Source organism: Balaenoptera acutorostrata, chromosome 3 (genome assembly GCF_949987535.1).
Source record: "Balaenoptera acutorostrata chromosome 3, mBalAcu1.1, whole genome shotgun sequence".
Taxonomy (NCBI): Eukaryota; Metazoa; Chordata; class Mammalia; order Artiodactyla; family Balaenopteridae; genus Balaenoptera; species Balaenoptera acutorostrata.
In genome coordinates, this window is record NC_080066.1 from 151,476,394 (window position 1) to 151,501,593 (window position 25,200).

A 25,200-nucleotide genomic window follows, 5' to 3' on the forward strand; every position below is an offset into this window, starting at 1 on the left:
CCCCGCAGAAGGGCAAATGGGTGCTTTGTTCCTCCCTAAATGGCTGAAGCTTAGAGACAAAATGTTCTCCTTCTCCCTGAATATCACCCCATCACCACCATCTTCTTTCCTATGATGCTTCTTGAACAAAGAAAATAGGAAAGTGAGTCTCTCATCAGGAGTCTGCCCCAGTGATGCTAACAGAAAATCCAGGGCTGGGAACAGTTAGGAAGAGAAGTGGCAAACTCTTGAAATTATTTTCAAAATATCTCAGTAGCCCAAACCCAAGGATTTCTTTCATATGTCTATCCCCAGTTATCACCTCACCTATAAAAGGGAGTTAATTACATTACTGGGATTTAAAGCCACTAAGTAAACTAAAGTCAAGTGCTGGGTTGCTGAATTTTATTTCGGACTACTGAGTTTTATATCAATGTTGAAAGAACAGGAAAGGAAAAGACTCTAAAGAGACCAACTAAAACAGCAATGCAAGCTGGTGGCACTCTTGCCTGGAGAATTCCTGGAGATTCCAAAACTTCCAGATGCAAAAAAACAGGAGAATAATAAAAGGGCTGATCAGTCAGAGGCCAGAAGCCTTCGAATTTGAATGCGGTAGACCAGTCATTCTCAAAAATCAGTATTCATAACTATCGCCTGAGAAGCTCTCAAAATGCAGATTACCAGGCCTGCTCCACAGTGATTCTGATGTAGGAGCTCTGGTGGGAGGCCCAAGAATCACATTTTAATAAACATCTCGGTTATCTCTGCCACAGGTGGTCCAGGTCCACACTTTGACCAGCACCAACAGCCTTTCCTACAAAGTCACATGTAGGTGCTTTGCTGTAGGGAATGAACACTTTCCCTTTGGCAAGAGATTGAAAGGGAAGAAACAGAACTTTAATCCTGAAGCTGGGTAAACTTTCAGGATAATTAATAGAGATTGGTTACTTGCTGGAAAATGAAGTATTCATCTACACACACACCATGTATTGGGTAGAAAATAAATTATGTTCAGATGATTTTAATATTTCTCTGAGATGGAATAAATTCAAGGGCTGAGTGAAAGGTAACAAGCAAACTATCTATCACCTGAAGTTAGCAGCTAAGATAATATTTCAACCACCCACCTTGAAAGGGAAGCTTGGACCGAGAACAGAGCAGGGCAACTATATAGGAATATACACCAGGAATGGCTAAATACAATCACATCTGAAAAATAGCTACAACTACTCCACAGAAACCCGGAAAGAGGTGGTGGGGTCCAAGGTGGCCTAATATTTTCATAAATAACTCGAAAGATGGAGTGGGGATTATGCAAATCAATCCATAGACAATACAAAAATGGCAGGGATTGTGAATCTGTGGTGAATGAAATTTAACTACTGGGCAATGTCTTTAAATTTGCCTTTATTGAATCTTGCATATTGAAGTCACATATTATTGTATCTCTTTATGGAGACTCAATAGGGCCAAATGCAGAGTGATTTATGGAAGCAGGAATAATCAAATGTAGAAGTAGAAAAGAGCACACACCTGGAGAGGCATTAGCCCAGGGGTCAGGACAGGCAACCGGGTGGGAAGTGGTTGAGATGGTACACAGTGCAATGGGGTGGCCAATTACTTCTATTCTCTACAGATGTGGGTGGTGTTAAAAGCCGATGTGTAAAATAAACAAGGAAATGTGTCTGTTACTCTTTGAACCACTTGGCCTGGGTGCTACTTCCAATGAGAGTGCTGAGCTTAAATTAAACCTGGAAGAGAATTCAGACCGGGCCATCGCAGAAATTATGGGATGCATCCCTAGGTAAACCAAGAATACAAGGGGATGTTAAGAGGGCCTCCAGCATAGACGAAATCCTGAAGGTGCCTATTTGTTGGGAAAAGATACACAAAAGCTAAGCGGGCCTGTAGGAGAGAAAAATTTCAGCTCCTATTAAGGAAAAAACAATCATTCAAAGCACAGTCGGAATCATGGAAGAAAGGGCAGCTTATGGTAACACCATCCCTGGGGACATTCAAGGAGTTGAGGAGACACCTCTCTACTTAGGATGCATTAGAGATTATTAAAAGCATTCCTTGCTCAGCTGGGGGGGTGGGAGGTGGGCCTTGTGACCTCTCCAAAGGTCATTCGTATCCCAAAGGATCACATGTCTGAAGGGCACCAGATAAAAATAAAGTCTATTAATCACTGAGCTGTCACACAATTTCCTAAGAGAGCCAGGATAGAGACGGGCGTTCCACGGTGGACCTTGTCCCGCCGAGGGAGGAAAAAGCAGGCAGTGCCTGTGCGGGCAGAGCCAAGACATCAGCCCCTGAGACTTCCAGAAAGCTGCCACCAGGCCTGCAATCAGGCTTCCCAAGCTCCACAGGGTAAACAGGAGGAGGAAGAGAGCCCGTGGGGAGGGGAACAGGAAACAGCAAATGGCACTGAGAGCCCTAAACAAAGCCGCAGGAGCTCGGGGGAGAGGGGGTGAGCCAGGCCAGACAGGGACACCCACAAGGGCGCTTTGTGGATTTAATACTAAGGAGGCAAAGGCGGGGAAGACAGGAACTGAGGGGAGGGTGGAGAAGGGCGCACGGGTGTGTCTGGGATTATTTCCGGCTGAGAACCCAATGAAAGCTGGACAGAGAGCGTGAAAGGTAATCCCACTATCTGCGGTAGCAGAAAATCACCTAAGAAAATACAGCTTTTTAAAAGAGGAATGGAGTGGCAATGCCCCAGTTCCAAAGCAGCTCTTGGCCTTCTTGATAGCTGGGCTGCTCTGGCCAGACACAGCTGGAAAGCCTGCCCCCTGGGGGTCTGAAGGACCCTTCCCAGCCCAGAATCAGTCTCCCGAGGGCTAGCATGCTTGGGCTTTTATACATCAGAACAAAACTGAACCCCATCCAGGAAGCAAGACCGAGGCGGAAGCAGGCACCTCCTAGTATTGCCGAGAGAGAGACATCAGACCCATGCCCTGCTCCCTCCTCATCCTGAACCGGCCTTGGCTTGGGATGGAGATGTTACCTGTAGGAGTCGTCTCAGGAATGTCATCTGCACGGTGTATTAAGCAGCCAAGTGGGGGTCATGGAGTTTGAGTTCTTCTAGCAAAATGTTCTCCAACCAGCTGTCACCCCACCGGGCACAGAACAACTTTTTGAAATCAAAAGAGGCCAGTGAAGAGGGAGGAAAAGGGCACCACCCCCGATGTACTCCCTGTGCCCCACCTTCCCCTGGGTCTCTCCCACTTTCACAGAGACTGCAGACACTGGCAAGACGGGCAGGACGCCCGAGGAACCACTGTGCCCGGGCCCTGCCTCAGCGGTCCCGCTGCCATCCTCACTGCAGCCCCTTCTCGCCCACGGCGGAGCTCTGCTTCCTCAGAGAGGAGAAGGTGGGAAGGGAAGATGGTCAGGGAGAGAGGTTTCGAGGGCTGCCCTTGCCATGGAGAGAGCAGGTGGCACCCGATATGGTGAGAAGACAACTAGGGAAAGGTTTTTTTTTTTTTTTTTTGGCTGCACCACACGGCATGCGGGAAGGTATCTTACTTAGTTCCCCAACCAGGGATTGAACCCATGCTCCCTGCCGTGGAAGCGGGGAGTCTTAACCACTGGACCACCAGGGAAGTCCCTAAGGCAAGGCTTTTAAATCCACCCCCCCAGTGCTCTGATAGGTGAGAAAGACAAAAGCTCTCTCAAGCTGACAGCAATCCCTCGGAAAGCTGCAGGTCTCTGGAGGTCCATCCGCTGCCACCGCCCCCGCTGCTCTGCCCCTCGGCCCCTCCCCAGCTCTGTCTGCAGACCCTAAACCCAGGAGCCGGGCAGTCGCTTGACCAAAGATGTTTCAGAAGCAAGCAAGAGAAGCTGGAGATGGATCGAGGGCCATTTATTAAACTAAGTCATGGTCAGAGAAGGATTCATAACCTGCCCCACCTAGGACAGGAGAGCGAGAAAGAGAAAGGAAGTTAAAGGGAAACAAATGAAAAGCCACAGGAGCCAAGTACCTTTGTCGGAGGATTTTGAGTTACGCTTTTGTTTGAATTCTCTGAAACAGAGAAAGAAAGAGAGGATGAACCTTAAGGAGACAGAGAGTGAGAGAGAGAGAGCCGGAGGAAAGCCACGAAGGAGGGCACTGCAGGGAGAGGAGCACGGGGCCAGGAGGCCTCCCGGGCTTGCTTCTCCCTCCTGCAAGCAACACCAGGGCCTGGAGCAGCAAGAGCAGGAGGTCAGGGGGTGACTGCGGCGAGGCAGCAGCAGGCAGGCCTGAGAGGAGGAGCCAGCGAGCCTGAGGCTGGGGCACAGGAAGCATGGGGCCCGGGCAGGAAGGCGGCGTCTGCCATACTCACTGTCACAGACGTAAGGTTTGTCGTGGTCTTCCTGAGAGGCGGCGTCGTGCCTCCTTCTGCCACCTGTAGAGCCACGGGCCTGGGGAGACACGGGAACATTGGGATGCTTGTTATGCTGACAATCACTACGGTTCCTGAGCACGTTTTCTGTGAGGCCCTGAGCGCTTCACCCATATCTCCTCATTCAACCTTATACTACACTTGTAGTCTCTCATATACCAACCCCATTTTACAGGCCAGGAAACTGAGGCCCAGAGATGCTAGGTAACTTGCCCAAATCACTCAGCTACTCACCCGTATCACTTCATTAAATCCTCACAATTCCAAGAAGCAGGTGCTACTATTATCTCCATTTTACAGACTTAGGAGACTGAGGCAACAGAGAGGTTAAGTAGCTTCCCCAAGGTCACTTGCTCACTAAGTGCAGAGCCAGGACGCAAACTCAGGACAGTCTGACTGCAAAGCCTTGAGCAGTCAGAATTCCCATCCTCTACTGTTCCTCCAGCTCCTTAGCCTTCCAGCTTCGCTGACACCACATGTGGGTGCCAACCCAGCTCCCCTCAGCTGCCCAGATAGTGGGCTAATTAGAGCAAGTAGCATAATTGCAGCTATCACCCCAGACTCCTGTGTTCACACTCCCCTCCAGCTCAAGTCTCTCAAGAGGCAGGCAGGGCTTCCCTGGTGGTGCAGTGGTTAAGAATCCGCCTGCCAACGCGGGGGGGCACGGTTCGAGCCCTGGTCCAGGAAGATCCCACATGCCTTGGAGCGGCTAAGCCCACGAGCCTGCACTCTAGAGCCCGCGAGCCACAACTACTGAGCCCGCGTGCCACAGCTACTGAAGCCCACGTGCCTAGAGCTCATGTTCCGCAACAAGAGAAGCCACCGCGATGAGAAGCCCACCGCACCGTAGTGAAGAGTAGCCCCCGCTCGCCACAACTAGAGAAAGCCCACGCACAGCAACGAAGACCCAACACAGCCAAAAATAAAATAAATAAAATAAATTTTTAAAAAAGATGAGATAGACCAGAAAATGCTTTAAAAAAAAAAAAAGAGGCAGCCAGGCCCAGCATCGGGGCGTGAGCTCCCCTCCCCCCTGCTCGGCCTACTCCATGCGGCAAGCTTCCACTGAGGCCCCCCCTGTGTGGTCTGCCTCGGGGCTCCAGCCAGTGGCAGAGACCTTGACACCTGACACTCTCCTGGGGCTGGACTCTTGGTACCCCCACCCTGTGTGCATCTCCAGAGAGGCCAGCATCATCTGGGGTGAGGGTGGGATGGGCTCTACCTCCAAGGATAGACAAGAGCGGCCACAGAGGGAGCTGGCGGCCGGGCAGCCCCAGGACAGTGGCTACAAGAACATGGCAAGGTTTATTTTTAGACCTTTGTAAGTCCCACACCGGTCACATGGGTAGCACCCTAGCTTCCTCCAGGTCATTCTCTGGTAATGAGTAGCAGTAAACTCCCAACCAAGGAAAGGGCCTGCTGGGGTCTTTGGAGACAGAGAAGAAGGTGCAGCGGATGAGAAATAAAACATGGCAACATCTGGTGTGCAGGGGAAATGGGGCAGTCCCAGGGGCTTGGTCTGGAAAAGTGACCCCCGGGGGGACTTCATGGTCAAAAGGCCTTGAGGTGCGTGCACACACACACACACACACACACACACACACACACACACACAGTTTCCCTGGGGATGTCACAGTGGAAAGGCCTGTACGCCAGCCCTACGGGGCTCACTCTCTCCCCAGAAACACACCCTTCACAATCAACACCACCTGCCAAGCTACCAAGGCCACCACCTCCTCGGCTGTCTCTTTCCAAAACAAATTACAAAGTTCCACCTCCCTCCTTCCCTCCCCTCCAGGGCGCTTTCCCTCCTAGCCTCCCCGCCCCCCACCCCTGCACACGCACCAGCCCGCAGTCCCCTCCCCTCGCCCTCATTACTCAGAGTTGACCCCAAGAGGGAGCTGTGCGGCACTGGCAGTCACCCCGAGGCACTGACAGGCCTCCCCGCCTGCCCACGTTGAGGGTGGTCACCCTCAGCTGCCCGCGCCCCCCCCCCCGCATCCCCCCTTGGAGAAGCCGGGGACAGCTTGACGTGTGCAGCCCGCAGCCCTGTCACAGGCGCCTGGGAGCAGGTGAAAGCAAGTCAAGCAGAATGACAGAGGCAACAGCAGACTCAGGGAGGGGGTTCTGGGAGACTAAAAATACCACCCAGGAGAAGAGGAGGAGAGCTGGAGCTGGGAGCAGCCAGCAGGAAGCGGGGGCCCTGCGGAGAGCCAGGGTTTCATCGCACTCTGCAGGGCTGCCGGCAGGGCGGCTGCTGCGCCCACTCTCTCCCTGCACCTCAGTTTCCTCAACTGCAAAATGGGGATTGTGGCTATAGGGCATTGAGGGGACAGGCAAGGGACGCCTCCTGTGGCTGGAGCACACTTCTAGTCTCCTGGGACGTTTCAAGCTTGGAAAGTCGGAATCCTACTTGTCTTGCTCAAATGTCACCTCCTCAGAGAAGCCCTCCTGACCAATGCATGTTCACTCATCCCCTCCATCTCTTACCCCTACCCTGCTTCATGTCATAGCACTTAGCATTGTCTGACGTTATACTTGGTGTACTTGTTGGTTTTCCATCTCCCCCACATAAGGGTGGAAAACGTCTATTTGAGTGACCGTTATACTTGGAACCTGGCACAGGGCCAGTCACCTAAGCAGCACTTAATAAATGTTTGCTGCATAAATGAATCAATCCATCAGTCGGCTGGTCAGTGAGTTAATCATCTTTGGTTCTTCTTCTTCATTCTCTGTATCCAAGTGCTATTGTGTCTTCCTTCAAAAGCCATCTCAGGCTTTGCATTTCCCTTCTATTCCACATCTTAATCCAGGAGCTCATCAATTAACCCCTGAACTGCTCAAAGAAGCCGCCAGCTGGGGTTCTACCTCTGTGTTGCCCTACCCAATCCATCCTGCATGAGTCTCAGACCAATTAGACAAAAGGAGTGAAGGACGGGAGCCCATGGTCATTCATTCATTCACTGCCATCCAAAGCCCACTGACATATCCACTGACGACCTACTGCCAGTCCTACCAGGATCACCTCATGCTGATGCTACGTCCAAGTCTTTGTTTTGATTGATCCTGGTCATGGATCAGCCTCTACTCTGCCCATCCACATCTGGTCCATGCTTTAGCCTTGCTAACATGCCACACCTCCAAGAATCTTCCTCTTGCCACACTGATGAGTAAAGCATCAGCTTTAAAGTCAGACAAACATAGGTTTAAACACTAGCATGTGTTTTTGAACAAGTTACTTCTCTAAGCCTTAGTTTTCTCAGCTGTAAAATGGGCATAGAAACATCTTTATTGCAGAGTTGTTGTAGTGCTAATAAGGGGGTGTGAAAGCACAGGGGACAGAGCTAGGTCTTCAGGAAGTACTCAATAAATTATTTCCCCTCCTTGCCCAGTTGATTGCTCTTTCCTCTGAACTCTTATTGCATTTGGTAAGTGCACGGTCAGAAGCCTGCTGCTTTCTAACTGTATCATGACTATTAGCATTTTCTCCTCCATTTAATTCCATGGTCCTTGAGGGCAAAGATGGCACTTCATACCTTATTATGAACCCGTGACATTTAGCACTATGCTAGGCACACAGCATCCAAAGCTCTTTCACATATATTAGCTCAGTTAATTCCTACAATACCATCTGAGTTTAACCAAGTAATATTATTCCCATTTGGCACTTGATGAAACAGGTTCTGAGAGGGTTCATGATTTGCCCATAGTCACAGAGCCAGTAGAAGGCGGAGGCCCAGGTTTCCAGAATCTGTTACAGAAAACTTTGAAGCTGATGTCCAAAAGAAACCATCCTCCCTCTCTGAGAACTGCTCACCTGACTCCACTCCTCCCCATTCCACCTCCCCATTCACACACTGGTGGGCCATGGCTGCCATGACTGCACCACACAGCCCTGCCCTACTGGCCGCCGTTGATTGGCCGGCTCAGGAGTAGACATGTGACCCAAGCTGGGCCAATCAGATTCTACCCCCAAGGTACTCTGAATTGGGAAACAGTGACTCTAGTTAGTACAGGTCACTTGGGGGACCCATAAATTCAGGAACTATGGGGCCACGTGCACAGAGAAGCAGGAGAGGCGATCCTGCAAGAGAAGAGTAAAGGAAGGAGAAGTAGAGGCCAGAACTGCCTGGGTTCCTTACTCTTTCCCAATCCTAAATCCCCGCCACCATCTTGTCCTTCCTGAATCTTCAAAAATTGCTCAAATATGGGACAATGGCTCAGCAGCTTTTCAAATACTTCCCACTTTTGCTTAAGCTGTTGAGTTTCCTACAACTAAAAGACTCTCAACTGGGACAGACTCAGTCCCGAGCAGAGAGCTAGTTGCTCTATACCTGTTGTTCTCAAATAGTGGTCAAGGGATCCTTGGAGGTCCCTGAGACCCTTTCAGGGAGTCTCCAGTGTCAAAACTATTTTTGTAATAGTACTAAAATGTTATTTGAAAGTTTTCACTCTCATTCTCTCACAAGTACACAGTGGAGTTTTCTAGAGGCTACACGACACAATGATGTCATCACTCTGTGTGCTCGTGTATTCTTAAATTTAACGTTTTTTCTGTTTTGATTTCTAATATGGGAAGTATCACTAGTTATAACCCACCAGAACAATAGCTTTTGGGGCTCTCAGTAATTTGTAAGTAAAGAATCCCTGAGACCAAAAAAAAAATTGAGAACCACTGCTCCACACTCTTGCCATTTAAAGTGAGGTGCTCAGACCAGCAGCACTGGCATCACCTGGGATCTTGTTAACCAAGCGAGATCTCAGTCCCCACCCACCAGACCTACTGCATCAGAATTTGCACTTGAACAAGATCACCAGGTGCTTTATATGCACATTAAAGCTTGAAAGTACTGGACTACACCACAGTGCATCATAAACACTTACTGATTGATCAACTGATTGATAATACTCACATGGATGACTCACAGGAATTCCATGAACTTTAAAGAGCTTTGATTTGTTGGGCTAAAGTTACCACAGATACAATTATTCATTGTTGGGTCTCAATTTCTCTCACCCCTCAGGGAATCTCCATTGTCAAGGTTCTGAGAGTTGTTCCCTTTGCTTGCACCCTCCTAATAATATCTAGCCTTTATTAAGCACTCAAAATTGGTTGTGTATTATTACCCCAATTTTAGTGATGAAGAAACTGAGACCCAGCATACTTATTCAATCTGGTCAGGGTCACAGAGGTTACCTAAACCACCCAAAGTCTAGTAAGTGGTAGAGCTGGGATTTGAACTCACGGTTCAAACAAAGCAGAGACTGTTCTCGTCATTACTACCTTAGCCCTGACTTCCTCAATGAACACACAGGGCACCTGGGAGTCCTGTTAAACTGCAGACTCTAATTCAGCCCACCTAGGGTGGAGTCTGGGGGTCTGCATTTCTAACAAGCTCCCAGGTGACATTGATGCTGCGGCCCAAGGGCCACATACTGAGATGTACAGCCTCAGACTGCCTCTCAGTCCCGACAACAGAAATGGAGTGACCGTCCTCCAGGAGCCAGTGGCAGCTTGAATACACCTTAAAGGGTAGCTTCATTGAGCCTGTGGGTTAAGCAGCTCCATACCTTATTCCAGCACAGGTAGGCTCACCTGCACTTTCCAGGTCCTTCCATGGCTCGCACCATGGATGTCTACAATGTCACTGCACAACGTAGAGCCGTTTGACTGCCCCTTAGCCAGCCTCGGGTGGGCCCAGAGCTAGTCTAGGCCCCATCCAGCCCCCTCGCTGTGTTCAGGCCTTTTCTCAGCTCCCATAAATCTGAAATACGACTTTCTGTTCTTTTTCCATCATTCATTCATTCATTCAACAAAATGGTCAGTGGCCACATGCTGGGCACTGGGCCACGTGTGACCCAGTAGAAAAAGCACAGACCTGTGTTCAAGTCCTAGTTTCTTCCTTACTAGGTTGGATGTCCTTGAACAAGTTCCTTAACCTCTCTAGGAGTAATAATACCCACGTATGGGAACGAAAGAAGCAATGCTGTCCAAGAGAAATATAACGGGGGGTCACACGTCATTTTAAATTTTCCAGTAGCCACATTTTTAAAAAAGAGTAAAAACAGAAACAGATGCAATTAATTTTAGTAATACATTTTATTTAATCCAGTCTATCCAAAGTAATACCATTTCAATATGTAATCAATATAAAAATATTAATGAAATGTTCACCATTCTTTTCCTACTATATCTTTGAAATATGGTGAATATTTTACACCTACACAACATTTCAATTTGAATTAGCAACATGTCAAGTGCTTGGTAGCCACCCACATGTGGCCAGTGGGTGCTGTAAAGGACAGTGCAGAAATAGAGAATGCAGTATAAAGGACCTATTGTCACTATCGATATCATGTTTATGATATCACTATTGACCTATCGTGTTTATGATGCACTGTGGTGTAGTCCAGTAACGTAGCTCTTATTGTGAAGAGCTCATCACACTGCCTGATGCATAGGAAGTATACAGTAAGTACAAATGGCTGTTGCTGCCGCTTCTGCTGGTGTTCTTACAGAGAAGACACCCAATTCGTATTTGCCGACTACAAGTTCAATGCCTAGATTTCAGTTGGGAGTGGAGAAGATGTAAAGACGACCATTCTCCATCATCTACTCGAGTAAGTTTGGTTTGGGCTGAGACAAGGGTTGGAAGCAGGCCTGGAGGTACACAGCAATTGGAGTTCACAAAAGGCCCAGAAACTCCACATTCTAAAGCCTCCTTTAACGATGGAATAAGATATCCATTATTTTGTAACCCCCAAAGAAGGCATGGGTCCAGGCAAGTTCATCAGGGGCCACTAAGATGATTAGGTGAAAAGGTGATGGGGCACGTTCTAAGGAGAGATCTGGCTGACAACACCCAAATCCACTGATCAATTTTACCACCACTGAAAGCAGAACGAGTGGACAGCATACACCTCCAGATGTGAAGCAATAAGAAGCACACATCACACCTAAGAAAGAGTCTAGCCCCACCAAAAAATATTTACACACACGCACAAATATCCTGAATCTAATCGTCTCTCATCAGACCACCAGTTTTCAGGAGATAAAGAGGATCGAGGGACACATTAAACAACCCCAGTCTACCAAATCTAGAATATGAGAAATTCCACAAGACCAACCACCCAAGTTCTTCAACAAATAAATGGCATGGAGAAAAAATAATATGTATGTGGTAGGGCGTAGCAAGGAAGAAGTATGTTATAGAATACAAGAGACCTACGTTTCAAACAAACCAACTATAAAAAGGCATTTTTGAGAAAATCAGGGGGAAAGGATCAGGGACTGGATAGTAGATATTAGAAGTTATTTTTATTGGGTATGATAATGATACCTGTTAGAGATATACATTGAGGTATGTACAGGTTAAATGAAAAAATGTCTAGGGGCTTGCATTCAAATATTCCACACACACACACAAACCCCACAAACATGCAAACCAACCAAAAGTGAGAGTAAAGAAAAGATTAAACAAGAGTGTCAAAACACTGATCATGGCTGAAGCTGAGTCGTGACTCTATAAGGTGTGCAGCATCAGAGGACCGCCCCGTCCAGACTGAGAAATTCCAGCTCCTGTCCAAGTCGGAGCATCTTAGCTCAGCATGGGCACTGCTAGGCCGCTTGCACCAGTCACCTAGGAACTTGCTTATAATACAGCTCTCCAGGCCCTACCCCAGACTTCCTACATCAGAACTTCTGGGAGTGGGTCCTGCAGATTTGCATTTCGACAGGCTCTCGTGGTGTTTCTGATGTGTACGCAGACACAAGAACCATGGGAATAGAGAGGCTTGCCATAATTATCACTGGACCCAAGCTCAGAGGGCATCCAGGACTAGCCTCTTGTCCACGGGAGGGGTAAGCATCCCGCCTAGAGCCTAAAGGAGCCAGACAGGCCTCAGAGAGTTAATTCTCCAGATGGAAAGCAGCACTTCATCCCCGCAGGTCCCACTTCATCTGGTTTTTGTCAGATACTCCTGCAGACCCCTGAAGGTAATCACAGAAAACCCCTCTGGGCTTGAACGTGAGGACTCTGGAGGACCACCCCGAACGCCAGAGAGCACCACTCAGGCTTGGCTCCCTCCCCTTAAGAGTCACCCTCATATTTTTATTCCTTCCACCATGGATTTCCCCTCTGCCATTCCCCAGGCTTCTGGCCTTTTCTTGTCACATTCCAGGCCCACAGGCCTCCAAAGCCCCTGCCACACTGGCTTGGGGACCATCAGCTGCGGCCCCCATGCTTTCCCAGTTTGCTCCCACTCTCTGCCTAGTGAAACGTACCCCAAAGCAGGTGTCCTGACCCTGTCATTCTGGGGCAGCCCCAGGGACGGGACACTTCCCGCCTTGTTCTATGACTGAGGAATGGGGACAGCAGTCACGTTCTCCTCATCCCCCACCCTCACCCACACCTCAACCTCCACCTTCCCCAGACCCGCACCATCCCCTCGGGGCACCGTCTGCCTCTTCTCTCCCTCTTGCCAGCTCTAAACTCTTGCAGGCTATCACTTGAGAACCAGAACTCTTCTGGAGGTTTCCTCTCTAGGTGTCCTGCAAGGAAGACCATGGATACACCCTCTATCTAGCTGCAGTGGGACTGTGAATCTAGGGACCAGTTGTTTGCCAGGCCCCGGCCTCCCTGATCTCTTTCCTCCCTCACGGCTTACCCGTCCTCTGGTCCGATTCTTCCGCTTGGGAATATCTTCTTCTAAATCCTCTTCTTCATTTCCTTCTTCTACATTTTCATCATTTTCCAAAACCCTCTGAAATGACAAGAAAATAGAAGCGTTGAGAAATAAAATGCAAAGGAGAAAACCATCAGAGGGTAATTTGGAGGGTGTTCTGTTTTGGTGTTGTTTTTTAACACAGTGAAGATGCTGCCATGGCTTGGGAAGCTAGGCCTCCAAAATGCTGGGTAGGAATTGGAGCTCTTGGCGGTACCAACTCTCTCTCCTGGGACCCTTCCAGCCGACTCCTCCTAGAACACCGACCTTTTTCAACTCTTTTTTGCCCAAGAAATGTTTTCTAAAAAGAGAATACTCTGGTAGGGGTACCCTTCTATGTGGGCCCAAGATGTCTGGTCAAAACTTACTTTCATGTAATTTTCCTTTTGTTCCTAAAGGGCCACCTCAAATATATGAAAATATGTTTCTCCTTTCCCTGGCATTCTGGAATCCTGCCCTGTTTGATGAAATCAAGTAACTTCCTCTCCATCTGACCAGAATTTGACATGAATGTGTTATTCATAATCTTCCATTGTTATTTTTTTAAGAGTAATGGATTTTCGTTACAGCACATTACTTGTAATGGAGCTCAAAGATCATAAATTTAATTCTCTCTCTCCAACAGCCCCATGAGTCACACTGCAGCAGAGAATCCAATTTCCATTTTACAGGTAAATAAACTGAGGCTGAAAACAGTTTCGACTGCTCAAGATCCTAGAGCAGAATTCACGACCAAAGCAAGGTCAGGTTCATCAGCTCAGAGTTTCCCATTTCTCTCTCAGCCCTTGTGTCTGAGAATTCCAAGGCATATTGCAGTACTTCCTATAGGACCTGAGCACCTCACTGGCTTTGGCGGAGGGGAGGAAAGGGGAAGTAATGTGCGTATCTCTAGGTTTAAGGGAGGGATAAGAGACTGTGGCGGAGGACCCAGCCCCCCAGAGTGGAAGTGGGATAAGGGGAAGGGGAGCCCATGGATTCCATGTCAGGAGCCCTGGGGGCTTCTTTATAAGCTCACTGTGTGGCCTTGGGTGAGTCATCATCGCTTCATGCCTCAGTTTCCCCAATTATAAAATAGGAACTCATTCATTCAGTCAACAAACATTTGTCTAGGGCTGACTACATGGCAGGTACTGTGCTAGATAAGCCAAAAAATGGCTACAGTCCTGGCCCCAAGGGGACTCTACAGTCTAATGAAGGAAGGACAGATTCAAACAACATACATAACCATATAATTACAACTGCTATGAAAACAGTGATAGGCAAGTTCAAGGTGCTATGAGAGGTTGTTAGAAGGGACCTTTACCTAATCCGAGGTCAGGTAAGGCTTACCTGTGGAAGTGAACTAAGGAGGTTGAGATGTAAAGGATAGACAGACACTAACCTTGGGAACAGGGACCAAAGGGAGGAGAGGAGGGAAAGTATTCTATGCAAAGGGAACAGCATGAGCAAACTCCCTGAAGCAGGGAGGGGAATATGGCTTGTCCAGAGAGCATGAAGAGGCCAGTGTGACCAGAGCTCAGTGGCTCAGGAAGAGACTGGCCTAAGATGAAGCTAGAAAGGTGGGTGGGCACCAAGTTATACAGGACAACAGCAACCACCCATCCTTGTGGTAATAGTGTGACAATCACACAAGCTATGAAAAGCCTTAGAAAGCGGGACTTCCCTCGTGGCACAGTGGTTAAGAATCCGCCTGCCAATGCAGGGGACATGGGTTCGAGCCCTGGTCCAGGAAGATCCCACATGCCACAGAGCAACTAAGCCCGTGCGCCACAACTACTGAGCCTGCGCTCTAGAGCCCGCGAGCCACAACTACTGAGCCCATGCGCCACAGCTACTGAAGCCCGTGCGCCTACAGCCCGTGCTCTACAAAAAGAGAAGCCACTGCAATGAGAAGCCCGCACCCTGCAACAAAGAGTAGCCCCTGCTCACCGCAACTAGAGAAAGCCCGTGCACAACAATGAAGACCCAACCCAGACAAAAAATAAAAATTAATAAAATTGAAAAAAGAAAAAACATTCATGCTGCTAAATAATTTTTAAAAAAAGACTTAGAAAGCAGCATGCATGGTCCTGACTTCTGGTATCACCATCACTGTTCCAGTGGCCTCCTGGACAATGCCCTTGGCCTGTCCTCAAAGCAGGAAGCCCAGGGGTGAGTTTCCAGTGACCTTCTCCCATTGCCTTCTTGTCAGAGAGTTCCACTCCCATCGCAGGGGTCAGGATATTGCTAATTGCCAAATCCTCCCAAAGAACTCAAAATAGGTCTAGTAAATTCTTCTCTGGCTTCTCTACCAGGTTTATATGGGAAGCCATCAGCTGATAGCACTTAGGCTCTCTGGGCCAACCTTAGCCACCTAACAGAGAAGCAACGGCATCTGCCAGACACGACCTCTGGCCCACAGCTAGGAAACGCTGGCCCGGGTCCACAGCAAGCGTCCTAGCCTTCCTGCGCCTTGGCTTCCTGAACTGTAGGGGGGAACACTAGTGAGACAATGACAAGTCAGACGCTCTGCAGCCTTTGGTGAAAAGATGTAGCATAAATACAAGGTGTCGTTCTTACGACAACTGTTGCTGTTTGTATAGCCATCTTGCAAACTCTCTGGGTGTTGAAGCCATTTAATCATGGTAAGTTCCAAGTGTCTCGAATTTAAAGATCATTGCCTCTGGCATCTCAGCGCAATTCTGATGCCACTCTCATTTTTTATTATGAAGGTATTTATTACCTGCAATATAGACTCTGGGTTGGAAGGTGAAAGCTGGTGAAGGCAGCTGCACTAGTCCCTAGACGTGCCGCACAGCCTCAACATCCCGGAGAAAACTGACTTCTCCCTCCCTCTTCCCACTGGCTTCCCTGTGTCTCTAGAACCTCTGGTCCGAGCCCCAGGCCTCACATGTGACAGCAGCATTTCCTGTGTTTCTGCATTTCCTGCGACGTGGCCCTGACACCAGAAGCCTCTCTACACAACTCGGGAGAAGCCAGGAGTTCCTAACAAACAAAGCCCGTATTCAGGGCTCAGGAAGCAGAGGGACCATCCTGTATTAGGAATGAAGGGCAGGGGCGTCCCACTAGAGATGCAGCTCATCCCCCGTGACACACTTGCATTCCCTGTCCGAGGACATTATCTGGAAAATAGACACATTTTAAAACAACTTTGCTCCCTGCTACTCTAACCAGTCTTTACGGTGATGATAATGATCGTTTGTGGCTGTGCTTTTTTAAAAAAGACGGAATTCCTCTTTTTTTCTTTTTTGCGTTATCAGAGGAATTCCTCTTTAAAGATTCCATTATCTCCAGCTGGAAGAGTGCAAAATTCTCCTACTTCCCTCCTTGCACTGCTGGCCCTGCATCCAGTCTCCTTTCCATGCAGCATCCAGAGGGGTCTTAAGGAAACGCAAATTCACTGCCCTGGTTAAAATCCTCCAAATGGCTTCCTTTTTCATGTTCCATGAATCCAAGAGCCTCCTGCAGGTCTGGCCCTGCCCACCTCTCCAAGTGCCTCCCTGGCCCTTCCCTCCCTGGCACCCTGCTCCAGCCCCACCAGCCTCTGTCTGTTCTTTCCACACAACGTGCTCAGAACTATCGCGATGCATTCAAGAGCACTGTTCCTCCACCCAGAAAGCCCTTCCCAGGTTTCTCACTTTGCTGGCTCCTTCTCATCTCACAGGACCGGGGTATAGCCCTTGTCTCCCTTAGGATGCTACCTAGAATCTGTCCCTCCTCTTGTACTGAGCCTTCATACTCTGTTCTTTTCATGGCATTTATCCTGAAATGCAGTTATTTTACTTGTTCGTTTACTTGCTTTCTGTCTGTATGTCATGCTACAAAATAAGTATGAGAAGAGGGGACAGGTCTCTCTTGGTTTCCCTGTTACCCCAGAGCCCAGCACAATGCCTGCTCAGAGGAGGCACTCAATAAACTTTGATGGAATGAATGAATGAATGGAAAAATGAACAAAACAGTCCATTTGTTACATGTGCACTTTATTTTAATAATCAAAGCCCATAAAAACATGTAAACTCATCTGGCTTTGGTCCTGGTTTCGGCTTCTAGCACAGCAGGTGGTAGGCCCATGCTTTGCATATAGTAGACATTCTGGTTACATCAGGGATGATGGTGATGATGATGATTCCACAATGACAACCCGTATACTGGCCCAATGCTGCCTGAGAAGGACTCGAACCCACCGCCAGCTCGAAAAGGAAAGGGCTGCCTGTCTCTAGAGCATCAAGGCTTCTGGGCAATGGTTCTGTCCCACCCATTGACTCAGGCAAATTACCCCAAGTGAGCAAAAATACTCTTAACAGGCAATACAGATGGGACAGACGGTGACTTCAAAGATCTAAAAGTCCAAAAATGGGGGATAATACATGAATAGCAAAAAAAAAAAAAAGAAGAAGAAGAAAAAGAAAGTACTAGGTGCCCTAAATGCCAGCGGTAAAAAGAGAACTAGGGGGTGGGGGGTGATCAAGAAAGGCTTCATGGGGAAGGTGGTATCAGGGCTGAGCCTAATAGGTGGGTGGAATTTGTACACGTGGTGATGGAAGAAAAGGCACGCCAGATAAAGGGCACAGCATGACCAGAGGCACGGAGGGAAGGAGGCTGGAGAACAGAGGGAGTAAAGGAATCGTGGGAAATAAGCCTGAAAACTAGGTTAGGAGCGGAGAGAGGAGGCCCAAGAAGATCACACTCATCACCTTAGATTTATTTAGCGAGAAACAAAAGTGTTTTAGCCAAGTTTTTTAAACAAGGCATGGCACAAGCAGCACTGTGTTTTGGGGTGAAAGGTCAGCTATCAAAGTAGGACATGGTGGAGACGGGACAGACTGGGGACGGGCAACTCACAGGAATCTGTTCACTCGCGCATCCACGCAATAAATATTTATTGTGCACCTACTATGTGCAGGCACTGTTTAGGTCTTGAGATACAAAGGGGTGCAAGCAAGAGAGACAAAGATTCCTGCCCTTGAGGAGTTTACATTCTACTAGAAGAAAACAGAAAATAAACAATAGCATCATAAATCAGTAAATTATGAAGTATGTTAGATGCTGATAAAACCTATGGGGAAAAAGAAGAAGAAAAGGAAAGCAGAGTAAGAGAATCGGGAGTGCTGCGGGGCGGAGAGGGCACAGGATGTGGTATTACTTTCAGTGGTCAGGGTAAACTTCACAGAGAAGAAGAGACAGGAGCCAAAACTTGAAGCCGGTGAGGGTGAGAGCCCGGCGTATGGGGAGAGGGCCGTGAGGCAGAGGACGCAGCCAGAGCACAGCCGGAGGTGGAGTGCGCCTGGTGTGTACGTGAGTAGCCAAAGGTCGGTGTGCCTGGAGCTGAGTCAGCCAGGAAGAGAGGAAGCAGCGAGTCAGAGAGAGGTGAGAGGGCCGCGACTTCTGCTCGGGAGAACAGGGGCCAGTGCAGGGTTTGAGCACAGGAAAGGCCCCCTCTCAGCCACGAGCAAGGGACTACTTGGAAAGCAATCGCAACCGTTCAGACAGGAGATGGGAGTGCCCTGGACCAGGGCAGCAGCGGTGGATGTGGTGAGAAGGGGCCACGCTCTGGATTTGTGTTGACAGGGCACAGTGGACAGGATTCCTGATGAATGGATATTGGGTGTGAGAGAAAGACAGGAGTTGAAGACAACTCCAAGGTGTGTCAGACATATAAAGGTTTCGGTCAATAAGGATCTTTACTAGGGCTGTAGATCTGACAAGTAGAGGAGGGAACAAATATAAGCCATGTTGTGACGACCAAATGGAAAAGACTGGACCATTCATCTGAACGCAGGAATGGCGGAGAAGGAGGCCACGTTCACTGACTCATTCAACGCCTTTATTGAGACTGGACTCTGCTGGGCACATGCAAGGCCCCGAGGGTACAACAGTGAACACGAAGGCACGGTCTCTGAGTCGACGGAACCCACACACTGTGGTACTGACAAAGCAAACCTAACATTTTACTGGTAGTCATTTAATTACAATGTTAATAAATTAATATGTAAATATTAGATTGGATATAAAATTAATAAATATGCAATTGTATAATATATGTATAACATAAAATATATAATTTTAATATAAAGTATTAATGTAATACAAATGTAATTTAATTTTAATAATTTCATTATGTTTAATTATTTAAAACTATGATTTCATATTTGTATTCATTAATATTATTACAAGCTTCTGTGCCAACCATTGGCTTCAACAATGGGGACTCAAGACACATAAATAAGACACCGTCAGAGCGCACCATTGTAATCCTGCGCGGTGACCCTGCGTGGTGGCGGCCTTGGCCATGCTGTGCACAGAGGGTGGTGAACACATGGGGACGGGAGCCACCAACCCTGCCTGGGGGATGACTTCTAAACTGGCCTTGAAGGAGAGGTGGATGGTGCTGGGGAAGGACAAGACAGCCGGTGAACTAGAGCTGAGGAGGGGGTGTGAGGCAGGGGTGCGGTGGGGATCCCTGCGGGGGCTGGCTGCCCCAGACAACCGAGCTCTCCAAGCCTGGGCTGTGGCTGCTGGCTCCCGGGGCGGGTGGGGACGTGGTCAGTTTCGCTCACCACTGTGTCCCCAGGACCTCGCACGGTGCCTGGCACACAGTAGGCTCCAAAACTACATTTTGAGTGGACTAACAGGGAGACCAAGGCCAGCTTCCCAGTTGTGGTGGGAAGCTGAGGCACAGCCCTGGCCCTTGAGAGGACGACCAGAGCTGGGGCTGGAGTTCCGGAAGCACGACAGTGATGCTTGGGGGCCACCCCCCAACCTGTCCCGCAAGCACACAAATACCTGTATTTCCTGGATGTTTTCCTCCTCCCTGGTGTCCACCTTCTTCTCGATCCCCTCACCACGGAGCAAGGCTTCCAGGGTGGTGCTCTCTGAGGTGAACCCATCTTTCTTCAGAGGCAGCTCCACTTCTGAAAAACAAGGACAGGAAAGCAGTGTCAGGCCACTGGAAACAGGAGAGAAAGGAGGGACAGGAAGGGTGGCCCTTGAGGGCATGCGGGAACCGCAGCCCCCGGCAAGGATTCAAGATGCCTGCGATCTCTCCTCCGGGCCGAACAGGAACACTGGAGTTCAGCTTTTCCATCTCCAGTTCACAGTCCCAGAGCCAGAGCCCAGCCCTGCCTGCTGCCTCAGAGACGGCGGAGACAGGGCAGAAGGGGCGCCAGAAGAACACGGGGTCAGACGGCCTGCGCCTCTGTCCTGCTTCTGCCACCCTCCGGCTCTGTGACTTTGGGCGAGGCGCTCAAGGATCCCCGAGCCCTTTTGCACATCTACAAAGTGAGGGTGACAATGCCCAGCACCCCACCAGGCCATTTTGTGGAGCATAAATGTGTTCCTTTACATTCAAGCACTTTGAAAACTCTAAAGCGGTGCACCAATGTCGGCCTCAAGTTTTATTATCCTCTCCCTCTATGCCAACTCTTGTCTGCCAACTCCATGACCTCCCCCCGGCCATGCTGGCTGCCCAGCTCCAGTCTGCTCCATGAAAAGCTATTTCAACCTCAGAGAGGCTGTTCTTATCAACTCACCAGGGAAGTAAAGGCCTCTGAAGCCCAGGGAAGAAAAAGAACGAGAGCAGATGCCTAACAGGCCCCTGATCAGCAGCTGGGAGCTGCAGTGCCCGCACACTGGGGCATTTGTTCTGAAGACATCAGAGTTTGATTGGCTTCGTGGGGCTTGAGATCATGGGGCCACCTGAGCAGTGGCAGCCAGAGCCGGCCCTGCCCATGAGAGAAATCGGAGAGAGAAACTGAACCCCTTTCTCAAGAATTCCCCCAACTCCGAACCCAAAGGAGGGTGGTTGAGGGTCTTTTGGTTTGTTTTTTTGGGTTTTTTTCATTAAAAACAGAAACCTCAGGTACAGGCGATCATACTCAGATTTACTACAAAATATTCCTCCCACCTCTCCCCGGACCCTGTACTTCATACCCCCTGCGATTAGATGCATAGTCCCTACCCTGTATCAGGTAAGATGGGTGCAAGACCATGAGGGGGTGGTGCCGGAGCAAACGGTCAGGGGAACGAATGGCCCATCTGTATGGAGTTTACAGACGTGTGGATAGGAATTAGGGGACAAGGAATGGGGAAGCACCAGGGCAGTTAACAGTGGGGGGTCAGGAGCCCTGCTATCCCTGGAGGGACAGAGAGAGTGTGTTTGCAAGACCTGGAGAGAGCCATGGAAGGCTCTCGGGCCAGAGAACCAGGGTACACACACCCAACCTCTCTCTCCTTGCCCTGTCTTCCTGCTCTGCCCTCCCACTGGCCAAGCTCAACCAGAAGCCACAGGGCAAGGGAGCCTCACTGATGCAGCCATTGAGGTCAGCTTCCTGGGGCACAGGGCAGCGTAAAGAAGGGCAGAAGGCTGATCTGGGGGGACAAACAGAAATAACCAGCACAATCAACCCGCGTTCCACTGGCCTTTATTCAAATGGAGCTCCACATTCCCCTTCTATCTCCTCCACCAGAGCCAGATGCAGGCTGGCCAGCCCATAAGAAAGGGTGCTCAGGCAGCCCATTAAAACTGAAGAAACTCACACCCATGCATGACCAGCCCCCAGGAGATGATGGTGGGAAGGAGAAACAGTATCTCAAGTCCCTTGAAAGACAAGGTCTTTGGGATTTTCTTACCAAAAAAGGCAAGCAGAGGATGCACCTCCATCAAAAAGTACTACCCCCAAATCAACCACCTCTGAAACTCATTCACCCACTTATTCATTCAACAAATATTTACTGAGCACCTGCTATGTGACGACCACCGTGTTAGAACTAGGTACATAGGAGGTGAACCAAATAGCGACCAACCCGGCCTTTAGATGGTTGACAATCTAAAGAGACAGAATTGGGAGATTGGGATGGACATATATACACTAATATGTATAAAATGGATAACTAATAAGAACCTGCTGTATAAAAACATAAATTAAATAAAATTCAAAAAAAAATAAAGAGACAGACATTAAATGCTAAGTACAAAATAAATATGCAATTACAAAATGTCATAAGTGCTACAGAGAAAAGCAACAGGGTGAAATGTGAAGAAAGAATACGGTGCGGGGGGCGGTGTCTACTTTAGATCGGGGGTCAAGGAAGGGCTGTGTGGTGAAGTTACATCACACAGAAAAATAGCCAACTGTCTGCTTTGGTGAGTTCAGAGTGTGCAGCTCCAGAGCCTGCTCCAATGACATATTAGTCCTTCTCCCAAGTCACAAAAGGCTTCCAAGTGTCTAATCTAAAACAATTAAAATATGTTGCCTCATGCCCTGTCCTCAGCCAAAAGAGAACAGCTGTTCACCATCCCTCAGATTTATAATAACCATATATATATTTTTATTTATGAAGTTCACATTTTAGTATCCCCCTTAGCCTTCTCAACACTAAATAAATCCTATTTCCAGAATTGCACAGTATTTTAGAGCTGAAAAGGCCTTACAAATCATCTGCTTTAATCATCTCATTTTCTTTTTCTTTTTCTTTTTTTTTTTTTTATTTTGGCCACACCGTGCAGCATGTGGGATCTTAGTTCCCCAACCAGGGATCGAACCCTTGTCCCCTGCATTGGGAACATGGAGTCTTAACCACTGGACCACCAGGGAAGTCCTATCATCTCATTTTATAAATGAGTCACCTGAGGCTCAGAAAAGTTAAGTAACGTCACCGAAAGCCACACAACAGGACAAGAATGCAGCCAAAGGATCTTTCCTAGACACGGTTAAGATCGTGACAAGAGCCCCACTCACTGTATTCTTATTAGTAGTTTGCAGGCTCAGGCTGAGTCCCCACAAGCACTGATATGTTTGTGCACATGCAGAGTGCCTGGCACATAGCAAACATTCAAAATGTGTCAGCTGTTATTGCTATGTATCACTTAATCCCCACCGCCACCCAAGTGGTGAGCACAGACATCATCCCATTTCACAGATGAGGATGCTGCAGCTTAGGGAGGCTTAAACTTGCTCAGTATCAGACACCTGGTAAGGGGCAAAGTGCAGCCTTGACCCCAATCTGCCTCAGAACCCATTCACCTAATCTCTAGGCTGTATGGACTTCACCTTGCCTCTATCTGGTCCCTCCCTGAAAAGTCGTTTCCCAAACCTTTGTGCATGTTCACTGCCCTCCTAGACCACCTCCACAGTTTTCATATTTTGAGATAAAAGGCAGACCTTTGCTGAGGCTGAGGGCAGGTCTGTGTCAAGGTCCTGGGCTCTGTTCTATATGAGCATCCCCATGGGGTGTGCACTCAGCACAACAGCACTGGATTTTCCATCACTGGTAAACTCCCTCATGCTCCTCCCCCTACTGCCCCTTCTTCCTCTCCCGCTAACTATTCCTCCATCCTGCTTTCCCATCGTTCAGTCTACCCAGTTGGTCCTCTGGTCCTGATCCTCTGAGATGGGCACAGGGTCAGAAACATGGGGGAGAAGAGAAGCAAAATGGGAAGAGTGAAATGGGCTCTCCTACACTCAAAGGGCTAGAAGGGACCCCCAACAGCATCCAATCACTTAATGAGGAAAGTAGAGCACAGAAAGACACAGAGACTTTCCCAGGGTCACAGAGAAATTTAGTGACATGATCCTTGCCTAATTACCAAAATATGTTATTGGCTCATAGAAGTTCTGCTTTCAGAAACACCTGGAGTCAAATCCTGGCCTTGCCATGTATTAGCCAAGGGACCACGGGCTGGTTACCTAAACCTCTAAGTCTGTTTCCTTATACGTTAAATGGGGATGATCACAGTATCTATTTCACAGTGTTGGTGTGAGAATTAAACATGGTAATACGCTGCATAAAGAAACTCTGAAAAGATCCCCACAAAAACTAGTGTGAGAAACAGAGTGGAAAAGGAGGCTTACCAATTTTTGCTTCGCTTTTTTTCTATTCAAAACAAGATTCAAAATTAGATCATATAGTAAATAGCCCGGGATGTTCTCAGTGTCCTATAAATGCTACATGTTACTATTATCAACGTTTGAACGACTCTGACTTAATGGCACAGCAACGCTGTCCAATAGAAATATAACGCAAGCCACTCATGTCATTTTAAACGTTTTAGTAGCCACATTAATAAAAGTAAAGAGCAACAGGTACAATTCATCTTAATATGTATTTTATCTAACCCAACATATCCAAAACATTATCACTTCAATGTGTAATCAATATTTTTAAATTATTGCGACATTTTACATTATTTTATTCACATTAAGTCTTTGAAAGCTAGTGAGTATTTTACACTTACAGTGCATCTCAATTCAGATTAGCTGCATTTCAAGTGTTCCATGGCCACACGTGGCTGGCGGCTACCGTAGTAAACACTACAGGCTTACAGAATTAAAAGCCACATTTGCTGTGATTTTGCTTCTAAAAAAATGGAAGGACGTTAAATATGCTCTTAGTGTTGTCTACTTGATACCCGGCTGAGCACCATTCCAGAACAACATTCTAGCTGACCCCTGGCAAACCCTGGTTTCAAAGCACTATGGGTAAAGCCTGCAAGGTCAGAGTGACAGGCTAACCAGTGCCCTCCCAACAAAGCAGCAGAGGGTACATTCTCTGGCTCCAGACCACAGGAGGTCCCAGAGGGAAGGAAAAATAAGGTAACAGGTCCAAGCTCTTGCACAATGCACGTCCTAGACATGCTCCCTATGGAGCCCTTAGGGATTTCATTGATTCAGTTTTATTCTAATACAGCTCATCTGGATATAAGATTTAATAATTCTTTAAAAGCATATTCATTTTGACCCTCCCACAAATTTGGGGACCGCATAACCTGACAGGAGCCATCAAACACTTAACATTAAAAGAAAATGGTCTAAAACACACACACATAATTCATCTTTAAATTAGCCTGATTTTATACACATGGATACAAACCCACGGATCGGTACTCTCTCCGGAGCGGCAGCAGCTGTCACCCAAGCCAGCCACCTCTCCGGGCCCCCGTACGCAGCACTGCCTGCACTTCTAATTGGGAACAGAGATACTCCTTGGGTGACTTCCAGCACGATCCATCACACCAGAGACAGCTTCTGTGCAAGCCGAAGCAAATCAGTTTCCAAATAAGAAAAAACCTCTCAGACAAACAAGGATTGAAGCATAGAAAGTCTTGGAAGGAAGG

At 48.2% G+C, this 25,200-nt stretch overlaps 1 protein-coding gene across 1 annotated transcript in view; it reads right to left on the bottom strand.

Annotated features, from left to right (window-relative positions):
* DPF3 (double PHD fingers 3) overlaps window positions 1–25,200 on the bottom strand; it is a 244,019-nt gene that overhangs the window by 84,678 nt on the left and 134,141 nt on the right. The window contains exons 4-6 of the mRNA XM_057542703.1: window positions 19,872–19,999; window positions 13,032–13,127; window positions 4,305–4,383 (exon numbers count right to left, since the gene is read on the bottom strand). Coding sequence (XP_057398686.1) covers window positions 4,305–4,383; window positions 13,032–13,127; window positions 19,872–19,999 — 303 coding nt within the window. The remainder of the gene's footprint in view (window positions 1–4,304; window positions 4,384–13,031; window positions 13,128–19,871; window positions 20,000–25,200) is intronic.